The 23,426-nt window shown below is 45.9% G+C and overlaps 1 protein-coding gene across 6 annotated transcripts in view; it reads right to left on the bottom strand.

Moving 5' to 3' along the window:
- Nucleotides 1-23,426, bottom strand: part of SGSM2 (small G protein signaling modulator 2) — a 44,059-nt gene that overhangs the window by 18,639 nt on the left and 1,994 nt on the right. For all 6 annotated transcript variants that reach the window (XM_065694498.1, XM_065694502.1, XM_065694501.1 and 3 more), the window contains exons 2-8: nt 17,566-17,641; nt 4,930-5,092; nt 3,731-3,892; nt 1,934-2,001; nt 1,338-1,483; nt 772-906; nt 384-508 (exon numbers count right to left, since the gene is read on the bottom strand). In XM_065694498.1, coding sequence (XP_065550570.1) covers nt 384-508; nt 772-906; nt 1,338-1,483; nt 1,934-2,001; nt 3,731-3,892; nt 4,930-5,092; nt 17,566-17,641 — 875 coding nt within the window. The remainder of the gene's footprint in view (nt 1-383; nt 509-771; nt 907-1,337; nt 1,484-1,933; nt 2,002-3,730; nt 3,893-4,929; nt 5,093-17,565; nt 17,642-23,426) is intronic.

Genomic DNA, 23,426 nt, shown 5'->3' with positions numbered 1-23,426 from the left:
TGAATAACTGATCCAATGAAAGACAAGGACACTGCAGGTTTCTCTTTTGAGGCTGAAATCAGCCATGCTTGCCAAATGATTTGTGACCCTCTGAAGGGAGGTACTAGGGCTGTAATGATGGGAGGTAGTGTTGAGCCTCTTCTCCTGAACACCTGCAAAAGTGGACTTCTGTTTTCCTTTTGAAAAGCCCTTATATCCGAGTTCATTACAGGACCTTTGGAAAGTGGCAAACAGGAAGAGAACCCAAGCTGCGTGGCACCTTAACTTATGCACTATTCAGAAGTGCTTCAGTCCAGTCAGCCTCATTACACTTACGTCATATTGCCAAGTATACAAGATATAACCACCATGAATGCTTCCAATCTTCTGAACGCAGTGACTACCTTTTCTCCAGCTCTGAATCGCCAAGGGTTCCGTTCATCAGCTGATTTGGGGTCCATTTTAATGTCAAACTATCTGCTGACTGATGAAGGGAGAGATAGCCAGGAATTGCCTCCAAGTCATCTTTCTGTTCACAGAAGCAACAAACAGGCAATTCAGGTGACTCAAGTGCACAACTGGAATTGTCATGTTCCAGTCTTCCTACACCCCACAAGTTCTGCAGCAGTGAATTATCGAGGAACTGCTGAGGGAAACCTTAACATCAAATGTACTGGTATTTAATACTGGGAGAAAAAACACAAGCCTCTTATACCCTTACTCACACTACTGACCTCTCAAGTCCCAGCCAGGCAGCAGCTGTGCCTATTGACCCAAACTCAGTGTACTCACTGGCTGGACTAAGACGTTGTTCTTCCCATACAAAAGGTGAGTTCGGGAATTCTGGTGCAAGGACTCCACATACTCCCGTGCCGAAGCAGCGAAGCGATCTTCTGACGTGCTCCCACTTGAGTGTCGTTTCCGGATCTAGCACACACACAGACACAGGCAAGGCAGATCAGGCACGGCAGGAATGACCACACCAGCAGGCCAATGAAACAGGAACAGTTCCATTTAGAACAATATCTGTAGAGGGGAACATCTTCTGGAGCCAGGAGACTTGGCAGAGAAATGACCTGGAGTCTTACACAGTCCTGGGCAAGGACGCCCATAATTCTTTGTGAACGACCTGGTCAGATCACAAGTGTCACAAGCCACAGAATTCAGTCCTGGATCTCAACCTTTTCTACATGCAGATAAAGAGGACATTTGGGCCCAGATGGACTTCTAAGCTGTGATAAAAGCTCCATTACAGAAGAGACAAGAAAGCTTGCTCTAGGTTCGGATCTTTCCCCCAGGGTTGTTTTTATTATCAACCTGTGCCTTAACTCAGAAATAGCTGCACAGTAAATACCTACTCCCAGGGCTGGGCGCTTCGAAGGAGAGTCTTGGCGGCCATGTACTCCATGGATGCGGTGTCGCTGAACGAGCTCATCTGCTGACGGGTCTGTCCAGTAGTGATCTGCTGTCTTCAGCTTGGTGTACTCCAGAGCACATGGTCCAACTAAGGAAACAGCCCCAGAGAGAAACCTTCTGAGTCTCTTCAGAAACACACTTAAGTCTTACCCTGCTAGCCAAGTACAGAACGTGAGATTTCCCTCTCAAGCCAACTGACTATTATTGCAGACAATACATATAACAACATACCAGGTCTTATTCTCTAGGGCTGTATAAAAACATTCCTGTACTGCCCTGCAATAGCAGCATTAGTAGTTATGATATGCTAGCAAGCGTTCAGTCAAAAGCCATTCCCATTGTGTTCTCTGATATTTAATAATAAAACCAGACGATTGGTCTCTACTGGTCTCGTAAGCAACAAAACATCACCTTCTGTGTTGTTCTGAATAGTTAACACAACATGCTAGGGATAAAAGCCACTATTTGTCACAATACAAAATGTTCTGAAAAACAATTTATTTTCTTTAGCATAAGAAGTAACTTTGCAAGGACTCACCCAGAAGAGAAGCCAGTATTGGGCCACAGACAGGATCTGCCAGTAAAGCTTCTTTTTCATAGTATTTACTAGGAACAAAAGATCAGAACTCAGTTAAAAACACTGGTGGTTATTTTTAAAAGCTCTTATGCCTCCTAGCAGCACGAGTCCATTGACTTTAAAAATACCATGTGTTACTGCGAAGGTGCCAAAGGAAGCACTGAGATGAAGGCAGGAAGCCAGTCAGGCTGCTGTCAACCTGACAAGTACTTCAGCATTGGCTGTGGCCCCCAGCAGTCAGTGGTGTGTGCAGGGGAAGCGCGGCTACTAAACTCACGTCCCAGGTCACACCTGAAAACAGACCAAACACTCATCTCGAGCAAACTCAAACAACAAATTACGTGTATGAAAGGGAAGATTTCAGAGTTCTGAGAGTTTTACCAAGGCTGAAAATGGAATCTGGGCTGTACAACTAATAGTGTAAATAGTCAGACACAGAACAAAAGGGATCCAAACCCCTTATGTTTCCTGAACTGGATGGGTAGAGAAAAAAGCCGTTGCTAGCATTACCTATTAGTTACTGATGCAATGCATCTCCTCTAAAAGCTCTGATGGAGCTTAACTGGCCCATATGATAACTTCACAAAGAAGAAACGTTGTGTTGGGTTTGCAGATAAAGAAGGTTCTTACAACACGGTGTGTTCTTAACTATTTTGAAAGTTCATTAAAATATATCATAAAAAGCTGTGGAGAAATTAATTTAGCCCATTTTAGACATCTGCTTTAGAACATTTCCTAAATTATATTGATAACACGCACTAGATCTCCGTGGAGCACAAAAGGAGCCTAGAACAGTCAGTTCAATAAACCTACACTCCAGGCTTCTTATTTAACAAGATGACCATCACCCTACTCTGGATCCATGCTCTGCCCTTCATCAGCTGTGTAACCTCAGGCAAGCCACTTCCTCTCACAGTGCTCATCCTACCTCATCCATTTTGGCACTGAGCTCTTGAGAGGCAGGAGCTTGCCTTTCACTAAATGTGTTTACCCACTATATTTGATCTGGGGCTTTGGGCACTAATGCAATATGAAGACAAACAAAAACTCTCTGCAAGCAATTTTGTCAGTTTTCCACAGAGACCAAGAGATGCACACATTCTTAAGCATCTATCTGTGAGGAATAATCTTGAAACACTGTCAAGAACAATGCACTACTCAAATAGTAGCTCTTGCAATGACCCCTGACTTCCCATCACAGCAGGCAAGGCTGACTTACAAAACCACAGAGCAAAAACATCAAACCACCCAGACTTGAACTGTCCTTATCCTCTGGTGTCTCTTCCACTAGATGGGGCTCGAACTCTAAACCACCTTCTCTTCCTCAAGAGCAGAACTTGAACACGGAGCATTTAAGCAGTAATGTCACCAAAAAGCATGAGAACAAACCTAAGGTTTTATTCAGTAACTCCTGCTCTAAACTCATTTTCCCTTCTTTCATCTACTACTGTAAGTGAATTAACCACTCCTGACCTATTAGAAGACATTTCTATCCCACTAAGGTTAGGTCCCATTAGAATTTGGGCACCTAATATACTTCAAGTTAGTTTTTTAGCTGATTCCTGGGAAGTCGTGTGGCTGTTAGGTTTTTGTTCAGTCAGAAACACTATCAATGACCGAAACCATTTTTTCTAAGGGCCTCTGCAGTTGATTTTTTCTCTCCAAGAATTCTGCAGAAGAATTTTAATGCAATCCCTTGTTGAAGATACCTGAACACATCGGGCAGACAAAGCCCCGTGCTTCTGATTTGGTCCTTACCTGCAGTTATCCACAATATACTGCACAATCTTGTCGAGCACTTTCTCAATCAGTGCTGTCCGAACCCATATGTGTTTGATGGCCTGAGGTGTCAGGACAGGAGTTTTGCTTGTGGTTGAGCCCTGCCTCTTGAGGGGTTCCTGCCCATTTGGCTGATTCTTCCTGCAAAAGGAGACAAAGTAAAGTTGTCAGAATTCAGACTCTCCTGCTCACAGGAAGCTCTCCAGTGAAGGGCTGTATGGCGAGGTGTTGGAACACACAGGCTGAAATTAATAGGCTGTAAATGCATTGCAGACCATACACCCCAAAAGAATGAAAAAACCAGCAAAATGCCAAGTGTAGCAGAAAATAAGTGGCACGTGCTGAACAGAAGCTCGCTTCTTATCAGAAAAAGCTTCACACTCAGTTGGGAAAGCCACAGGGAGAATGGTAAAAAGAAGATTCTTGTCTCCCAGCTTTGTCTGGTACCTCAGGCTGAAGCTAGCCACGACCCCAAGAAGGCACACAGCTGTTTTAGCATGAGATAATCCACTGAGGTCAGAAGCATGGAACAGGATTTGAGCTAAGAGAGGCAGAGCTTTCCCAGGGACCTCCTGCCATACCATCTCCAGGCACTCCTTGGGCACAGACCCATCTTTTCGCTCCCTCTGTTAAGCACCATATATAGCTGTAGCACAGTCTGTGCTAGTGTCTTGGCAGTGAGAGCCTATCTCCTACCACCTACAGAACAACAACAAGACAACTAAGAGATAAGCAACATCAAACTGAGAAACTAGAAGTATAGCAAATGAGCATCCAAAGCCAGCTGGGAGCTTGCTTACAGCCAAGACCCCCTGCTTGTTCCTACAGCATAAGCCAGCACAGCAACAGGTCCACCTCAGAAATGAGGAGCTTAACGCTGCCTTTCAGAGGCAGGGTGGCAAGCTGGCTGTACAGAGCAGAATCACTCTCTGAGTGTGGCTGTAAACAGGAACAAGGGGGCTGCTCAGCACGGGGCTCTCTGAACCACACGGGAATGGTACTTCCTCACTGTGCAATTATTCGCTGCCCAGAAAATCTGCTTTTAGTGAGAGTCCCTGAAGAGACAAAGCTTTAACAAACATGGCCAAGAAAGGTCCCTTTGCACCTACCAGTGTCTGCACCCTCACCATGCTGCTTGCACACTGTGAATTTTGGTGACAACCAAAGTGCAGCCTCACCTGCTCTCCACTTGCTGCTGCAGGTCCTGCACCTTCTTGCAGATGTCCCCAGCTATCGCATAAGTCTTGCCAACCTTGGTGAAGAGAGCAGCTACCTTGTCAGTGCGCAGGAAGCCGGCAGCCCTGCGCTTCAGCATGTGCAGGAGACACGCTTCCACCACACCTACGAGAAAGGGAGGGAGATGAAGGGATGGGTACTGCTGTCCTTTGGTCTTCCCTTCGGTGACTGTCATCTGCTGACACCCACTGGTCAGATGTGAAGAGAACAGAGCTGCGGCAGAGGCAGACAGAAAGACAGGCCAGATCTCAAAACTGGATGAAGCAAGTGTGTCTAATCTGCAACAACAAACACCTTGTACGTTACAGATAATGTCAGTGCACAAATGAACCACAGAACTGAACACTTCCCTCTGTTTTCTTCCCATTTTACACATCTCTGTGAAAGAGTTCCTGATTCTTCTGAAAATGAACCAAAAGCAAACTATCTACTCAAATTCTTGTGGCAGAACCAGCTCCCCCACCTCAAGATAGAATGAGGTAGAAATCTGCTTTCACTGATGATCTCTGTTTTGAACACAGGCTCCTATTTATCTTTGTGAGTTGCTGCATCCATTTCCTCCATTTGTGGTCTGATGTTTGCAATGAAAACTGAGGAAATGAGAAGGAAATGTAGTACTCCTACAGCCTAGGAGCGAACGGAGAAGCAGCCAGACCTACAACTACAAGTGATCTGCCCGTGAGGTTCATTTTGCAAACCTTACTGTAACATGCTCTGATGGTCACCAGGAAAAGACTGCATTGCACTACTTCAGCCTGGCAGGACTGTGCATCAGAGATCTGAACAGCTCTCATCTAAACTGCTGCAGGGAAAAGAGAAATACAAATAACAGAACAAAATAAAACCCAAGCTTTCCTTGTCTACCAGCTTTTAAATGGAGACTGCAGATGACTCATCCAGTCAGCACTGTCCACGAGAAGGTATGAAGGAAACACAGCAATTCATTCACAGGGAGGGGAGCAGAACAACTGCATTGGCAAGGCGTGCTCACGAAACCCACACAGGCACAGCAGCCCTCGCAGGGGGCTTGAGCTCAGCAGCAGTGATGCTCTCCTGCTTTCAATGGCAGCAGGCAGTCCTGCACTCAATTGCAGTTACAATTGCCACGTTATGTGCCACAAATGACCCTCCATCTGCTCTGACACACACTGCACCTCTCCCAAGCTTCAGCACTGAGCTTTCATAGAAGGCAGTGCTCTGTTGTGCTTTAAGCCCAACGCTGTCAGGTGCTGAGCAATCCCTGAAGACTCCCCCTCCTCACTGCACTTAATGGCCTCCAAACCCCGTAATACCTGAAAGCCTGGCCTGAGAAAGACCCACCCTCACTGCTCAGTCCCCGAGGATTAACCTAAGTCACAGGGAATGGCACAGACACACCGCTTGTGTTCATCCAGCCGGGAAGCTATGGAGTCAGGGAATCACAGGACGTGTCTGCACTGAAAAGCATCCCCTTCATCTCCACTGCTACCCTATTTCTTTGCTTTGTGAGACTGAACACCGACCTGCTGAATTAACGCAAACATTAGCAGAAGCATTTATGAGGTATTAATAACTTCACGTTTTGTGTCTTATCGCACTGGAAAAGAGAAAGCTGTAATTGGCTTCCTGCTATCACTCACTCCACAAATTACCCTAATGCGTGTTCAGAAAGCACAACCGTTTGCTCCTGGAGCGTAGAAAACAGCACTAGAAAAGCAAATTGGAAATGTGCTGTGGGATAACAGTGCCACTGTCTTGCTTTCAACTGTGAAGGCAGATATGTTTTTAAGCTAAGTAACACTGGATAAAATCTGACAGAAGATAAAATTTCCATGGACAGCCCTAATTTCCTCATGAGACCATCAGTGGAATGCAATAGTGATGGCTTTCTCTGCAGTACAACGAACACAAGTTAGCAAAGCCAAGTCTTCTAATTGTATACCCTGACTTCATTCTCTGTAAAACAGAGTAGTCAACATTCTCTCTTCTTCTCCTTCCTAGTACTAAGTTTGTTCAGACAACAAATTCTTCACAATGAATGCTATATATTCCCTTATCGTACAACCTAGATGAGAACTCTGCAACTCCAACTTCATCTTACAATGAAACAAGAAACATGTATTAGCTTCACAGTCTCCCCAAGCTGCTGAATGGGAAATGTCACATAACGCTGCTGGCAAGCCAGACGCCAGGATCGTGATGCACCGTGCTGTGACCAGCTTCTTCCAACACTCCAACAACAGCTACAACTCAAATAAAGCCAGGGAAGCCATGCGCATGCAGCCATCCTCCAGTATAGAGATGGACAGGATGTCACCATGTTCTTCCTGCCCATCATGTCTCCAAGAGGAAAACACCAATAAGCCTTGGTGACCAGGGCTTTGTGCAGCTGGCCTAGGGCTATAATGGAATGACTGTCCTGGCATTTCTTACTGCCGTTTGCAAAGCGGGTTCAAGCCCACGAGAAGCCAAAATCAGACCGAGATGTTGTATGGCAACAATGGAGCAATGGCCTCAGCTTTTGCAGGCTCCTGATCTCAGGACATGAGTTTGGCTGCATCGATGCTACTGAGCAGAGTCTGACGCCGCTTCCCACGCTGCTGTGCTTCCCAACCAGCACTACTGACTCAGAAGACAACCACCCCCTGCTTTTCATCCCTATTATGCACAGAAGCCTGAGCAAGGCACTGTTCCCCGAAAGGAGGACCAGGACACACAGGCACATCCCTGCTTGACCCCTCTCAGCAATCAGCTTTTTCCAGGAAACATCCGCCGCAATCAAAGGACATCTGTAGGTGGCAAAGGCAGTGCCTGTGCTCTCACACAAGCGGGAGCCCAGTGTTGATGACATCTCTGTGAGCAAGGCTGTTTCAACTCAGAGGAAGAGGGAGCATCTGCGTATCTAACGCAGAAGCAGCAGCGGGGGTGAGCGCTGCTTGGTTGCCCACAGGGTTTTGCAAGGCCAGGTAGAGCAGCATGGGAAGAACAAAGAGTGATGACAGCCTGGGGACGTTCTTCACATCACAGCCACAGATCCTGTCTAGCAACTATCACAACAACTCCCAACCCAGCTGCTGTTTTGCTGTCTTTCAATTAGAAATAACAAAAATGAAGCAAGCAAGGCAGCTTCCCGGATGCCTGCAGCCATGCAGCAATAATTGCTTCCAAATCTTAAATGAAGCAACCTGCCTTCAAAAATAACTGCAAAGAAGTGCACTGTGGTTGCTCAGGAAACAGGCTCTTTTCCCACCTTCCCTGGTGTGGGGTTTTTTCTTTCCTTAAAACAATAAAATATTAATGAAACAAATGTAGTGGAAAGCACAGCAGGCACAGCTCCATCGGTAACACACGCTGCAGCTGCCATGGAGGGCCATCTCCACAGCGACCGGCCCCACGGCCCCAAGATTTAATTATTCCATCGTGACATTTCTCATCACAAGGACTTGGCATAACATCAGTCCCCAGCTGACTGCCATGGATGTGTGGGGGTTGTCTGCAAGGGGAGAGACGCTGGAATTAGCTGCTGGATTGCCTCAAAATGTATGTTCCACAGGATGAGAGATGAATGCACCATGTCCAGGTCTATGTGTCCAGCACCCTCAGGTGAGGGTCCAGGTTACAGTCCCACTTCATTCGTCTCTACATCACCCACAGAGTGAGGCTAACACTACTGCCTGACTCCAACTTTTCTCTTCGGGCTCCTTTACACAAGGGAATTATCCCAAAACAGCTCACTGACTTTACATTCACATCCAACCTAATCCATGCTAGCTTTCAAATACACAGTGGCTTTTCTCCAGTTAAAGTGGGAAACACTGGAGGAGAACAGTGCATCCTGCACACAGATGCCCTCCTATTCCATCCCAGAGGGGCAGTACAGATGTCACCTCCGAGCATGCAACAGCAGGGAGGCAGCCTCCAGCACAGCAAGGGGCACAAGAGCTTCACAGCACATTAGCTAAAGAGGTCACCTGCCTAGAAGAGCCAAGGAGGGCAAGGTTTGCTGCGTGCCCAAAGGCAGACACTGAGCTCCCTGCACAGCCACATTCTCCTGCACACACAGAGCCAAGCGCAGTCAACAAGGAAACTTGAACTTGGGTGTCCTGAGCAACCTGCAGAAGAATCACCTCAAGCTGCAGGATCCTTCAAAAGACACGAAAGGACCTGGCGAGTGGTGCTCAAATGGCTTTACAGAGAGGAAGTAACAGTATTTGAGGACATCTCCTTAAGCTCCACTTACCTTTTCCCTCTGTCTCTTCCACAACACTTCGATGTCTACTTTCTAAGCACTGGACTGAAACAGCAAAAGCAATCATTTTGCAGTGAAATAAACCAGCATTTACAAACTCTTCTTCCTGAAAACCTCCCCATCTTTGCAGTTAGGCTGCTCACGCTTCTTGCATTTAATAATCTACAAGGGAGTAAGTGTTGTTTCTTGGCCAGCTCTTGGATTTAAATCAATTCCCCATGGCAGGCTCTTGGCATTCATCTGGTAGGCTTGGTGCGGGTTATAGATAGAGGAACCTTTGGGACAGGAAAATGAAGTTCTTTACCTACTTTAAAGAAAATTAACAATTTTCCCCTTTCTGGAACCTGACACTAAAAAGTGATGAAGATTTAGCTGTTTCTGGAGGATCTGAACATCAGAAAGACATCAAGAGGTACTCTGGTGTACAACCAGGTAATTTATACACGCATACACATGCTTGTATTTATTTACATGGGTAAAAAACTACTATAAGCTCTCTGGGCACAGCTCACTGTGAGTGTGACCCGAGCCTGCCTGCTGTCACTATACTTACAACAGTAAGTACATACAAACACTGAGTACAGAAAACTGCCCACATTCACTACGTATACACGGGCAGAGCAGCACTGCAACTTGGAACAGATCAGCAGAGCCCAGGTAATTCCCTTGTATGGTTCATCTGACAGCAGCCATCCAAAATTCATTAACTGCAGCCAGTTTTGAGGAACATCCCCTGCAGTATCCACGGTGAATTTAATTAAGTGCAAGTATGTTATTGATTACAGCTCATATAACTACAGTCCCCAACACGCTTTGGCAATGTCACTGGTTTATGCCTCCAACAAGGCTACTTCTTGCAGGCTCAGGTGAACAAGTTCAGCTGTCACCTTTTTTGCCTTTATGAAAATCTTGACATGACTTAATGGAATGTGAAACGAGAGCTCTAGGGATGGGGCTAGAAGGGTGGGAAGCAGTGAAAAGCAGGATTATTTATGGGGTTTATTTAGCAGATGAGATTTTCCTTAGACAGGAAGAAACACCGCAGCTAAATACCTTGTTTTCATGGAAACTGCACGGGGAATTGCATTCATGAGGCTGAAGGGAATAAGAACAAGTGAAAAGAGGAGGATGGTAGAGAAGCAGTCAGCTGCTCAGCATCTCCAGCTGCTGTTGCTTTACCTCACTGCCACAGAGCTGCCCAGTTTGAAACCAACTTTATTACTAAGTTATAGCATTCTATGGCATTGAGAAATGTGTACTGAGTAGATGAGATACCCAGCTGTACCTGCACACCAGCTAAGAAGCAAATGACTGCAGAGGAGATATCCAAATCCGCTCCTTTGGCCAAAGGGTCTTGCTTTGGGTATTTTATGTAAGACAGAAAAAAAAATGAACATCGAGCATGTTTTTAAGTCTCAATACACATTTGACATTCTGCCTTCAAATGCCAAGGACTGTAGACTCTCCAGATATAACTGCACTGCAAATAAGGGGACACTGGGCAAGGATAACGAGAGAGCTGTGCTACAGCCAAGCTCACTCCCACCTACCTCACCTGATCTTCAGTACACCATTCATCAAACCAAGCATGCAACAACCAATGCAACCGAGATGGGAGGATTCCCTCACCTATCAGCACAAAAAGCACTAGAAAAAGTGCTTCATTTTGAACTAATGTTCCTCCCACCTCTGGTGCTGTGATTTAAACACCACAGTACAAGAAGTAAAGTCCAATTAAGAATTTTCCTTATAATCACAACCTCAAGCTAATGCCTCAGTGGTTAAGTACAACTCATGCTTTATAACGAGGCATCCCTTAATAGCTACATGCATCAAAGTTATCTGTGCCGATGCGTTTCTTCCCTTGATGATGTACAACTTCAGTACTTTCTTTTAGCATATACCCATTTCTTTTCATCTCCCCACAAGGCTGTGGAAATCTGAAGCTTGCAGCCTCACTGCAAGGCTGGTATATTTATTACAGCGTTATTTACAACAGCCCTACCGTGGTTGTATTGGACAACAGCAGCACTGCTAAGAGATGGTATCTTAGGGAGTTAAAAGGCACCATATTTCTGCTGCAGCTCTTTGACTGGTGAGCTGAGAAGTCAAGATGCCCAATGTTAGATCAGCTGGGAGGGCAAACTGTTTTCATTTTCATCCCAAGCTGCAAAACGAAGACCTTTAAGGTATCTATCACTTTTATTAGTGTTTGTTAAAGCACTAATGTAGCAAATCACTTGGAATCCACACAAAGGAAAATAGCAAGGTGATAGGTGCTAGGAGAACACCAAGTATTTCTATTTTACAACAGCACAAAGAGACATTATGTGTGCTTAGGCCTGCACAGAACAAGGTCCTATGTAAGTCTGCAGGGAGAGGCAGTCTCTGCCTTTAAAGAGTCCATCAGTAAAATTGCATTTGATGACTACCAGAAAAAAAAAAACCTTTTGGAGATTACATGTGTCAGGAGATTCACTGCTAGAGAAATGTTGAAAACACACTGTGAAAGAATGACTTAATTTGAAAACTCTACTTACAAACCGGATGGCTTGAGTATCTATCAGCAGAAAGCACCTTTCCCATGGATGCAAGGTAAAAACAGCAGTTACTGGAACCTCAGCCAGCGCTGCCTGGTTTAATGGTTAAGTTCACCCGGACTCAAGCTACCTGTGCTTTGCTCTGCTGCACAGACCCCTGTCTTCAATAATCCCCTGGGGGTAAATAGCTAAATGGGCAATCCCAGCTCTGAAGGCAGCTCTGGCTGGGACTTAGTGACTGCTCCTCTTTAAATCTTCACCATTAAGCCTCAAGGATCTCAATAACCCTCAGAAAATAGAAGTGTTTCCATTAAACACTATTAAGGGTAAATTACAATTCCTGGTGTTTCTAAATAACTGAATATGAGCCAATTCAACGGCCCAGGACTAAAGCAAAATGTTGAGCTGAGCCCTCTAAAAGGGAAGAGAGAGAATATTTCTCTTCTCATCAGAAACACGTGCGGTTCAAAACCTGTCTCATTTCACATCAGCGCTAATAGTCACCCTCTGCTTTTCCCTCTCCGCTACAGCACACCACTCATTACTTTAAAGCTCCTCTTTGGAGCACAATCAAAAACCTTTTCAATTTCTGTGAAGAAATATTTGCCTCCCCCTGAGTGATGCTCATCTCTGGTGCTCTCTTCGGGCTAATGTGTTTATGAAGTGAGGCAGAATCTCTGTAAACTATTTGATCAGCATTATTCATCGCTGAAACTGTTCCATTTGTTTTCCAAACAGATGCAGTAACAAGGAGGCTCGCTCCTATTCTGAGACCCGCATTTCCACAGCAGATTAAGTGCGTTTTTTAACATATCAGTGCCAAGGGTAGAAAGCCAAAGGAGTTCAAATAATAAATTGGCTGGTTGGGCAGGGATTATTTACATCCATTTCTACATAAGTTACACTCTTCTGAACTAAGGAGAAAAGAAAGAGAGCAAAGTGAACTCTTATTTTCCTGTCAAACCCAGGAGAATTGTGCTATTTAGAAGCCTCAAGGGAATCACCTAAAAACCCCACAGCAAATGGCTCCTCTTTCTAATGGGGCTGATTTGCAGAGGACTGGAAGGCTGTAACTCCACTGAAACTGGTGAGAACTGTTTGTTGTGTGGACATCCAAAACTAAGGTCCAAAACAGCTCCAAATCAATCTCCTGTTCCTTCCCTCTCTAAACACTTTATTGCCACACTTTAAATAGAAGGCAGAGAAAGGGACTTATTTCTCCTTAAAAACAAAGGTTCCCAAATCGCTGCCTTCCATGATTTCAGTGCAAGTCTGGGGGTATTTGATATTCTTCTGAAAGCTTCACCATCTCAAAGCATGCCAATGGACATGAACCTCTGGATAGGAAACATGTTTAAGGAATACATTTCTATTCCTCCGTTAATTTTCTTTTCCTGTCATGAACTTTAATCCAGTCTTGTCATTTAGGGCCACGAAGGAAAAGATTTCTGACTCATGGTTTTTCATTGCTTGTTGCTGGCAATCGTGACGTTTGGTGACTCTGATAATTGCTTGGATTTCAAGTCCTGAACGAGAGAAAACAGAACCCAAGCTCCAGCATCATGCAGTCACTGGTTCCTAATTAGATCTGCTCTTTCAAACGCAGTTAGCTTGGTGCAAAATGGGATAACAAGTCATCATAAAACCAACGAAGAAACAGTCTCACAACTAACCACATCTTTGTGGTTAACCCTTATGTGTGTTAGCAGCTTCAATTCCCAACCAGCACCACCGGCACTCCTGCACACACTGTCGAGATTTCCTGGTTTTCCACTGCCAGCTCTGACAGAGACATCCATGATATCAGCTGAAGCTATTTGAATGGATTGCTGATTTACAGACTCTGACACGAGACCTTTTCTGATCTCAGAATAAGCATATGGCTCCAGAAAATCCAGTCACATCATTGCTTTCCTGTTGTCTATGACCTCCAAAATGAATGGAGCCCTTGTCTGCTTTCAGAAGGTGTGATGACAGCGAATTAGAGGTGGGAAGTAACTGTTAAATTGTTTGGTCCCTTCTTAAAGAAAGTCCATTCTTGGTGGTTTTGCACATTAACTACTATCGGGTACATACGTGGCTCTAAAATGTTAGCAGGACCCAGAACCATTCTGTTTCTCAGAATTTGCCAGTCCTTCGCTGTGAACAGACACTGACCCATACAGAGCTATTCCAGCTAACATTCCCTTCTAATTATCCTCCAAGAAAGGAACACCTTCTGTTATCCAAGCCCAGGTGCCCAAGGGCTATGTGAAAGGAAACTGCAATGGATGGATATGAGGTCTCCACATCAGGAGTAAGCGCTTCCAGAGAAGACTGGACTCGTTGGGCAAGTCAGCACTGAGCTCGTGTTCAGGCAAGAGTCTGCTCACTTTGGGATGGCAGACGTCAGCTGAAAGGCCTTAGGCCATCTCTCTCCTGTGTATTATTCACACAAAGAACACTGCTCTAAGGACTGCTTCCTACGTGGATCCCTTACATCACAAGCTGCAGTGGTCACATCCTTCTCTTGTTTCAAGGGCTGCATGCATGACTAAACAGTCACAGAGAAGGCATAAACACCCTCCTTTAATACTGAGATCCAGCTCTGCAGCCAAACCTTTCCTAATGCATTACTAGACAGATCATGACATTGATTTTGTTTTTCTTTTAGATCTGTGATATTTAAACACAGCATTACTCAGAAAAAACAGTAACTTTCATCAGCTAATAAGAGAGGAAAAGCAATATGTACAATGGAAATGGAAACCACAAAACCTGAGGTTAATGCAGCTCAGTGAAGGGGACTGGCTTGTCTCCCAGGGCTAAGCAAGCCAAGCTCTCAAGCTGAAGAGGGTCTCTTCCTCTTCTCTGCACATCCCATCTGTACTGGACCAGCACATGGATCTGCAGGTCCTGCAGTGAGTATTCCCAACAAATCTATCAAGGTAGAGCAGGAACTTCACATTCAAAAATAGCAGATTTTCTGCTTTGATTTAGAAGGCGAAAAACGTTTCTGGTCTGCAAATCTGGTCCAGATAAAACACTGCTTTAGAACTGACGTAGAACGCAAAGATAACGAAATGACACTGAGGTAGGGAGAGATGCGGGAGTGACAGCATTCTCCCTGCCCCGCAGAGACAGCACGGAGCAGAACAGCACAGCGCGGCCCATACGTCATGGATGTCAGCTACTGTTACTAAGGGAACGGCACCACATAACCCGGCTTAAGCATCCGCATCCACATCCAGAAAAGCCTGTCCACAAAGATGCTCCAGCAGCCACAGAGCTGCGTCATTTCATTGTGCTCTGACTGACAACACAGAACTGGTGAAATCCACTCACCAGCAACCTGGAGCCCAAAGGAATTTGGACTTTCTGTCCCAACGTGACACACATGAGCCACACTGCGCAGTCCAGACTGAACTGCTACAGCTCTGAATCACAGAGTGAGAGCTTTCACAAATCAGACAGGATGAAAGAGCAACTGGGATGTAACTGGGTTATTAACTGGGTTGAGAACAAATACAAAAACATCATTGCTTCCCCACAAGGATGAAAACGTCAGCACTGTTTTCCTTCTCTCAGATCAAGCAGGTAAAGACCACAGGCTGTAAGCAGAGTCATTGTGGTTACAACAGATCTCTCCCACTGGGTGAGTAGAACTCACCTGCAGAATGGCATTATTCCTCCAGGAGCCAGCAAGGGTGGCACAGAGCTGCCCTGGGTCTGGAGAATGGCATTTCCTTCAGGAGCTTGCAAAGGTGAGCCCGCTGCTTCAATGCCCAGTGCTCAATGTGAGAGATAGGTAGTGCTGATACCACGTCTTCTACCTTAATACACGTTTTCTGTGGTCTCAGAGGTGCAGGAAAGGAGCCCTTAACCTCTGAATGCCAACTTATCTCCATAGTGTCGAACCTCATAAAAGCTCCTCTAGATTCGCAAATGAACTCTACACAACATGAGCTGCTCTTCTGCCCAACTGCATCCTATGGATGGAATCCAGGACCATGAAGACACATTTCAAGGGACCGAGAGACTCTGAGGACACCCACTCAGGCCCAATGCCCTGCAGTGATCTTACACGAAAAACTTCCTTCTGCTTAACAGATGATGCACCTAAGCTCTGCTCAGAGATGCCCTATGATGCACATCTCAGCTTTGGAGCTTCTCACGCTTACCCCATGTACCATAACAAAGCAGCACTGAGAAAGGGAATGGGAAAAGTGGCACCTGCTATTTCACTGGCATCTTTAGCCACTCAGGACCTGGGAGAGCCAGGGAATTTTCAGTTACTGCTGCAGACAGGCCCTGAAAATCAATTACCATGTATTGAAGAGTCTCTTGCTAAACTCAGCCTTGCAGGAGAGTAAAATGATTCACAAGAATTCTATATTTATAACTAAGATTCACTGAAAATGACTCATGCACTGAGCCAATCTAATTTTAAAGGGAAGGGAAAAACCTCTTGAAGAGGCACATGAAACGGGAGTGGGGGAAGGAAGAGAACTGCACAGGGAGGAGAGTCCCAGCCAGGAGCCATTAGACACATCTGATGGGAATGGTTTCTCCATTCACTCAGCTGAAGCGATAGCAGAATATTCAGCATCACCTGCTTCTGGTCCAGAGTTAATGAAGTCTTACATTCAAAGCAGCTGCAGGCTGGAACCCTTCCTTAGGACAGGTAGGATTGCTGAGCAGTAATGAGGCCACTCATGGAGAGTTATTAGCTCTTTAGACCCTACACAATTCAGAACACAAACCCAACTGGAGTCACAGTGAAAGGCAGGGAGAAACACGAAGATTTTAGAGTATTCCTAATTTTGGCTGAGCAGACTCTAACAGAAATAGCTGCCGCCCCACCAGCCTTACATCAACACGGCAGCACATCCTGCAGAATGCAACTTCAACATGGAGAACACACACACACACCACCAGGAACTCTCCAGAGCAAGCAGGCAGCCTGCAACAGGGCACGGCCTCAGGCTTCCCTCCCCTGTTCTCAGCTGGGGACCATTTGCCTCAGTTACTTTTTCCCCTCTGTACAGCACAAATATACTGTAGCTAAAATGGGAATGTTTAACATAACCACAAGCTAAATGGAGGAAACAGCTACAGTCTGTATTAATAGCAATAAAATGTTAACCAGAAAACATGGCCAAATCTTACATTCCTGAATATGTAGAGATGAACAAATTCTCCTAAGCTGTAAGCAAAGGATGACTTGGAAACAGCAAGCAGGCTAGTGAAAGATTAGCCTTACACGCGTAACAACCACACAGCAGGGCAAGTTGGAATCTCAGTATTGTAACAGGAAAAGGCAACTATGCTCAGCAACATGTGTCAATGCTGCTCTGCCTAAACAGCCCACTTATCTCCAAAGCCAATCTAACTTCCACTCTTCTTAACCTCTTCACTGTCATCAACACAAAACTGGGTACGTTTGGCTGCAAATCTCTGCTCTGTGAAATCCAGACATGTTTGATGATGGCTGTTCTCCAGCCACTCTCACCATCACTCCCAGTTAAGGCTTAATGTGAAGCATGAAGAGAAAGCAGCCAAGGACTCACAGGCCAACACACATATTGACTATAGCACATAGCATGAATTCTCAGCACTATCTTGCTGTGTCAAGTATTTTGGATAATGACATTTTGGTAAGAGTTTCTGTTTGCAACGTACACACAAAAGTGGCAAAAGGAAAACAAGTGACACGGGCCTGAACTCCAGGATTTCTAGTATCTAAATCCCTGCGTTTACCTCTGACAGCAAATACATTTCTATAAAAGAAGTAAGATTATGTAGTGTTAGCTCTTGTGTGTGTCATTTACCACATAAGGCGATGATGTGACTGCTGTCTTCATGTACAAATTTCCGGGTGACAGCTTCTTCCATGATCTGCTTCACCTAAAACAAACAGGAAAAAGTGGTTTTAAGACCCAACACAAACCAGCGCAGTTATTACAAATGATGCTCTCAAAGCTCTGCTGCACCAGACGCTATACAGAAATAATACAGTACATATAGAGAAGAGAGGAGCTTCGGGTTTTGCTTTGAGACAGTTTAACAATTACAGCAAACAAAATCACTCTATTTATCACACTTCTTACTGCTTTAAACAAAGTTCCTCCCCAGTTTCAAGGCTGATGAGTCAAGCTCTAGTGGGAATTTCATTGCAGATTAATGACTTTCAAAAATTAAGAAGAAAACAGACAAACTCCATTCATCTGCAAGCTTACTCCTCCAGTGGCTTCCTCAGCCTGACACCAGATGAAACCTATTTGCCTCAACCAGCTCATTTATCAGACACTCATTCCTTCCTGGCCATGGAGCACTTACTTTTCCACATGCAAATCCACAGTCATTTTTGGCTTCTCTCATTTGTGAGCTATAATTACAGGGACAGGGACATTCTGTCTAAATAAATGCCACATCACTTTCCGTATATGAAAGTAAGTGCTGCCATGGCAGGACATTTCACAAGATACTCTTCTTCCTTTTGTTAAGTTGGAAAAACACTGTTTGCAGCAGTCCTGGAATCCAATACACAGTATGTGGCAGTAATCACTGTGTGCTGCTCTTTACCATCAAGCTCAGCAGCACGGGCTATGTACCAGCCTGATCTGGACTGAGTACCAGTGCAAGCTGCACAGCAATGGTCACCCTCCTGCTGTAGGGGCTCTGTGTACTGAGGAGACCTCAGCCCATGCTCCTAAGTAGGGTGGCAAGTGCGCACCCAGCTCTCATTAGGCTGCATCTGGTACCCAAGATAACCAGTTTAAAGCTAGCTGGGTTACCATTTGCAGTGCTGACAGGTCCAAAGGTTTTAAGCCTTCCCACTCAGCACTGGAACCAGGAGAAGCTGCAGGTGTGGTGCTTGATCAACTCATGCTGCTGTGACGACAGGGTGGCAGCTGCTCTGAAGGTGCCTTCTCCAGTTTGGAGGGCTTCCTCCTCCGGCAGGACCATGTGTGAGGCCAGTTCTGGATGCTGTCACCAAGCAAGCCTTCCCCTGGCACTCATCCCGAGGCCTCCAAGCCCACTCCTACACCCCCAGCCCGGCTGGCAGCAGTCTGCAACTCCAGCTCTGGCTGCACGAGCCTTTCAATACATGGAGTTCTCCTCATCCCAAATTCTGATCAAGTGGATCCTACAGAATTTGGGCTTCTTACCAAACACGAGCCCTCTGGGTCGCAAAGAAAACACTGGTGAGGAGGGAGGAAGCAAAAACGTAAGAGGCTTTGAAAGCAGAACATGTTTTATACCTGAGGACTTCCAAGCAAGCCTTCTGCACTTTATAAAACCTGGGTCACTGCTCACATACTGAAGCTTAACAATATGAACTCCTAACAAGGCAATTTGTTTCTTTCCTGTGCCATTTCTGACACAGCTATTAGAACTTTGGACCTTACAATAAAGCAGTGGGAGGTGGAGGAGCAAGAGGTTATCAAGAAAGAAGCAAAGGTGTGAGAAGGTCTCGTGGATGGGAGCTCACCCAGGAAGCATCCGATTACCCTGTCTATCCAGCCATCCCCTCCTCATGGTTTTATTCACATCACTGCTGATTTACAAGCTTGGTGCCTGTTTGCCTTGTCAGGAACTCAACAAAACTTGTTCCAGACCTCACCTAGAGGTTTGCAATCATCTAGGTAAGAGGACATAGGCAGCAAAGGGCAGGGGACAGGACAGCTGCACAGCTCTGCTGGTTAAATTCCAGCTCAGATCCTGACCCACGTTTCCACACGTGGGAGGCAGCGTGTTCCAGAAAACCCAGCTTGCGGGGAAGCACAGGGACAGTGCAGGGCTATCCCCTGCCTCCAAGCGAGCTCATCCTGCCTCAGCCGGCCCATCTGTGAGAGGATGACAGCGACCCAACCTCTGCAAGCTGTCCTCATCCACCGGATGAAGACTGTATTTAATATATCGAGTGAAGGGCCTGATGTACGAAAGGAATGAAGCACTTCTGGGTGCCCCCAGCACTGAGGCGGACAGAAGAAGCAGCACAAGAGAGCTGCACCGGGGTAAGTCATGCACTTGTGACTCAAGATCTCAAGGCATTAGTTCAGGCCATTCATACTGGAGGCTGATCTCAGTCTCAGCTCCCCAGAGAGAAGTAACTGGAATTCAATTCAGGGAGGAAGAAGTCGTTTACTAGGAACAAGAGCTCTAGAGCTCACAGGCCAATTCCCTGCTATCACACATTCCCAAGCATAGCCCAGTCATTACTCTTTATTAGCTCAGTGTGTTATTTGAAGTGTATCAAAAATCATAAAGTAAAAGGTTACACATGCAGTAAGGACCCTCACTTCCATACAGCAGCACCACACGGTCAGACCATCAGCAGACTGAATCCAGGACCTCTGGAGGCAGGCACCCAGCATCTTCCCAACTGCCATCAAGAACAGGGCAATCTTTGCATGTTTTCGGGAGTTAGGGAACGTTATTAGAACACATTTTCAGGGCACAGACAGTAGATGTGAAGATTCAAAAGCTGGAATGCAGCGTTCTTCAATCCCACGTCACTCCTTGCTGCCAAGAAACTCAGGGATGCTCCAGGCAAGGAGCTAAATCAAAAGTTTCAAAGCTAAAAAGGGGTAGGAGGACAAACAGGGGGGAATACAAGGAGATTGGAGCACCTCCCATCTGAAGACAGGCTGAGAACCTTGGGGCTGTTCAGCCTGGAGAAGAGAAGCTGTGTGGAGACCTTAGAGCAGCTTCCAGTGTCCCAAGTGGGCTACAAGGATGCTGGAGAGGGGCTCTTTCAGGGACCGGAGCAATAGGACACGGGGTGATGGGTTCAAACTGAAACAGGGGAAGTTCAGGTTGCATCGAACGCAGGAGTTCTTCCCTGTGAGGGTGCTGAGGCGCTGGCACAGGGTGCCCAGAGAAGCTGTGGCTGCCCCACCCCTGGCAGTGCTCAAGGCCAGGTTGGACACAGGGGCTTGGAGCAAGCTGCTCCAGTGGAAGGGGTCCCTGCCCGTGGCAGGGTTGGAGCTGGATGATCCTTTCCAACCCAAAGCAGTCTGGGATTTTATGATTCTATGAAATGGCACACCAGCTTGTTACTTATTTTCCTTGTAATCCTGTGCAGCTCTTTGTGGGGAACGCTACTGTTGTGTCGCTGTGCTCTGCAGAGGCGCTTGTCAATGGAGCTTTCCGAGCACAAGCCCACACACACCCACTTGCAGATACCAGCGGACCTGACCAAACTGCAAATTGATCTCATTAAAAGAGACAGCAACAGCCCATGCCCCGTGTTCCCCTCCACCTGCACAGGTAAGGAAATCTCTCCAGCCTCCCAACTGCCACCTCTGCAAGGGATGGAGCTGCCCACAGGACCGAGGCGCTTCGACAGAAACCTGCTCGGGTGGAAGGAGACGGGATGGGAAAGCTCTGCCACCCAAGTGAAGATCCTGGCATTTGAGGAGTGATGAATCCCCTGCAGTAGCATTATCCAGGTAGAGCACAGCAAGCTCCTGCAATAGAAGCTGATGAGCTTGTGCACAATGCCATAATGGATCACTGCTCTGACTTTCTCCCACATCAGCCAAAACTTTCGGCAGCAGTCAGACACAGGGCAGAACATATGAGTTATTTAATCAGTTTCACTAAAGAAAACACAAGATAAATGCCTCTAATTTTTTTAAATTGTTGTTATAAAGAAGCTTTCAAAATGGAAAAACCCTATTCCGCAGCAGTCTTCAACGAAATGAAGGCAACCAAGACACAACATGCACTGACCATACACTAATATATTCAGAAGCACAGGACTGGAACACACCTTGCCTTTTCCATCCCCTGCAACCATCAGGTTTAGGAACCTTTCGAGCCAGCACCCCTTGTTCAGACACAGGCTGCAGCACCTTCCCCAACCATGCATCAGGATGGATGCTGAGGAAGCACCACGGGGACAATGCAGCATTCGAGGCAAAGAGCGGTGCTCATAAAATACTTCCATAACCAGGATCACAGTTGAACCCCACAGCATTTCCTTCTCAAAGGAGGAAACCCTATGTCTGTGCCTTCTTTAGCTTGTGTAGTTACTGTTCATGTCATCTACTGAGCGCTCCTGCCGCACTGCCTTTGCTGCTCCTGATGAAAGCCTGGGTGCTGTGCATACAAGCTGTTAAATAAGTACCCTATTTCTCCTCAAAAGTGGTTGCATTTCAGTTTTAAGTTGAGCAGCTGCATTTCTGAAGTGCTCTGAAATTTTTAAGGGTGAACCAGCTCTGGTTATTGTTATCCTGCTTGTTTCACAGCTAGAAAGCACGCTGTGTTTAAACCCAGAAATGGCAAACCCCCTCCATTTCAGCTGGTAGAAGGAAAGGGCCAGAGCAAAGCCTGGTTTATGAGTCTGTTTGTCACAACAGCTTTTCCTGCAGAGAGACATAAATGTTTGAAATGTGAACTCACAACAGCCTCAGCACGAACGCTGCTAGAGTCAAATTTTCAAAACACATTACATGTCCTCCTTTCTATTACAGCCAGCAAAATACGGTCTCTGCCGGTGGGAATTGAAAGTCCATCTGAGAAAAAGCAAACAACATTAAATTTTCCCAAAGGAAAAAAGCAAAAGCTTTTGCTGAGAGGGAAAACCAAAACGAAATAAAATAGAAAACCACTTTGCACCAAGTGACGTTGGACACAACCATTTTGCAAAGACAACCAGATTTTAATTGGCTTGGTGTAAACAACACAGAATACGCTTACTCTGAGCTCCATTACATACTGAGGTTACATGGAAATAACCCAACAGGCAGAAGAGCCTGGGTTTAAAGGACAAGGGAAGGGAATGATCACCTCCAGAACGGACATGAGACTAGCCCAGCTTTCAAAACAAGCCCAAACCACGCATGCAGGTGTAAATGGCTGTGTGAAAATCACACAGAATAAAGCCATGAGGCTGAAAATTCTATGGGAACAAGTTAATTACTGCCATTAAGGGCAGCACGATCTGAGGCTGGTTGGTGTACGAGTGGTTTGCATCCATTCCCTGGCTCCACTGATGGATCATCATCGAAAGGTAAAATCTCCCTCCCGGTGTCCCTGCCTCCTGATGCCATTTGTCCCCATGCGAGCAGGGCAGGCAAGGACTCCCACACATCCGCGCAGTGCTCAGGGAAGAGGCGCTGCCTTACGGGGCACACAGAGAGCTCTTGTGACTATTTTAGGATGGAAACCTCGGGGCAATCCCCCAGAAGCCAAGAAATATAAACCCTGCAAAAGAGCATTTAGGAGGGCTTGGAGAAGAGAGAAAACCAAACCAAAACAGAACTGCAGATGACACAGGAGGTACAAATAACACTTCCAAGCGTTATCCAAGTAATTTAAAAGCTCAAGTCCAATTAAAAACATTTTAGAGACTACAAACAAATTAGCTTCATATTTTTTAATTACATGCCACTTGTTCTCCTTGGCTCGAGCTGGCTCAGATCACGAAAATCCATTTCACTTTCAATCTCATACATTAGCACAAGATTGCAGCGCTGGAAAACATCTCTCCCATTTATTTATATATTTAAACATTAACCCAGCACAGCAAGTGCTCACGCTCCCGAATCAAACCTTACACCAGCTTGGCTCAAAGGTCCTCGTTTAAGCTAAGACTTCTAAATGAAGAAGCAGGCTCGTGGCTGCATTAAGCTGCAGCATTTAGTATGAGAGCGGGCAACAGGTAACACACACTGGGTGC

This window comes from Lathamus discolor, chromosome 14 (assembly GCF_037157495.1).
Source record: "Lathamus discolor isolate bLatDis1 chromosome 14, bLatDis1.hap1, whole genome shotgun sequence".
Classification (NCBI taxonomy): Eukaryota; Metazoa; Chordata; class Aves; order Psittaciformes; family Psittacidae; genus Lathamus; species Lathamus discolor.
Note: the sequence above shows the minus strand (reverse complement) of the source record. Positions and strands in the feature narration are given on the sequence as shown.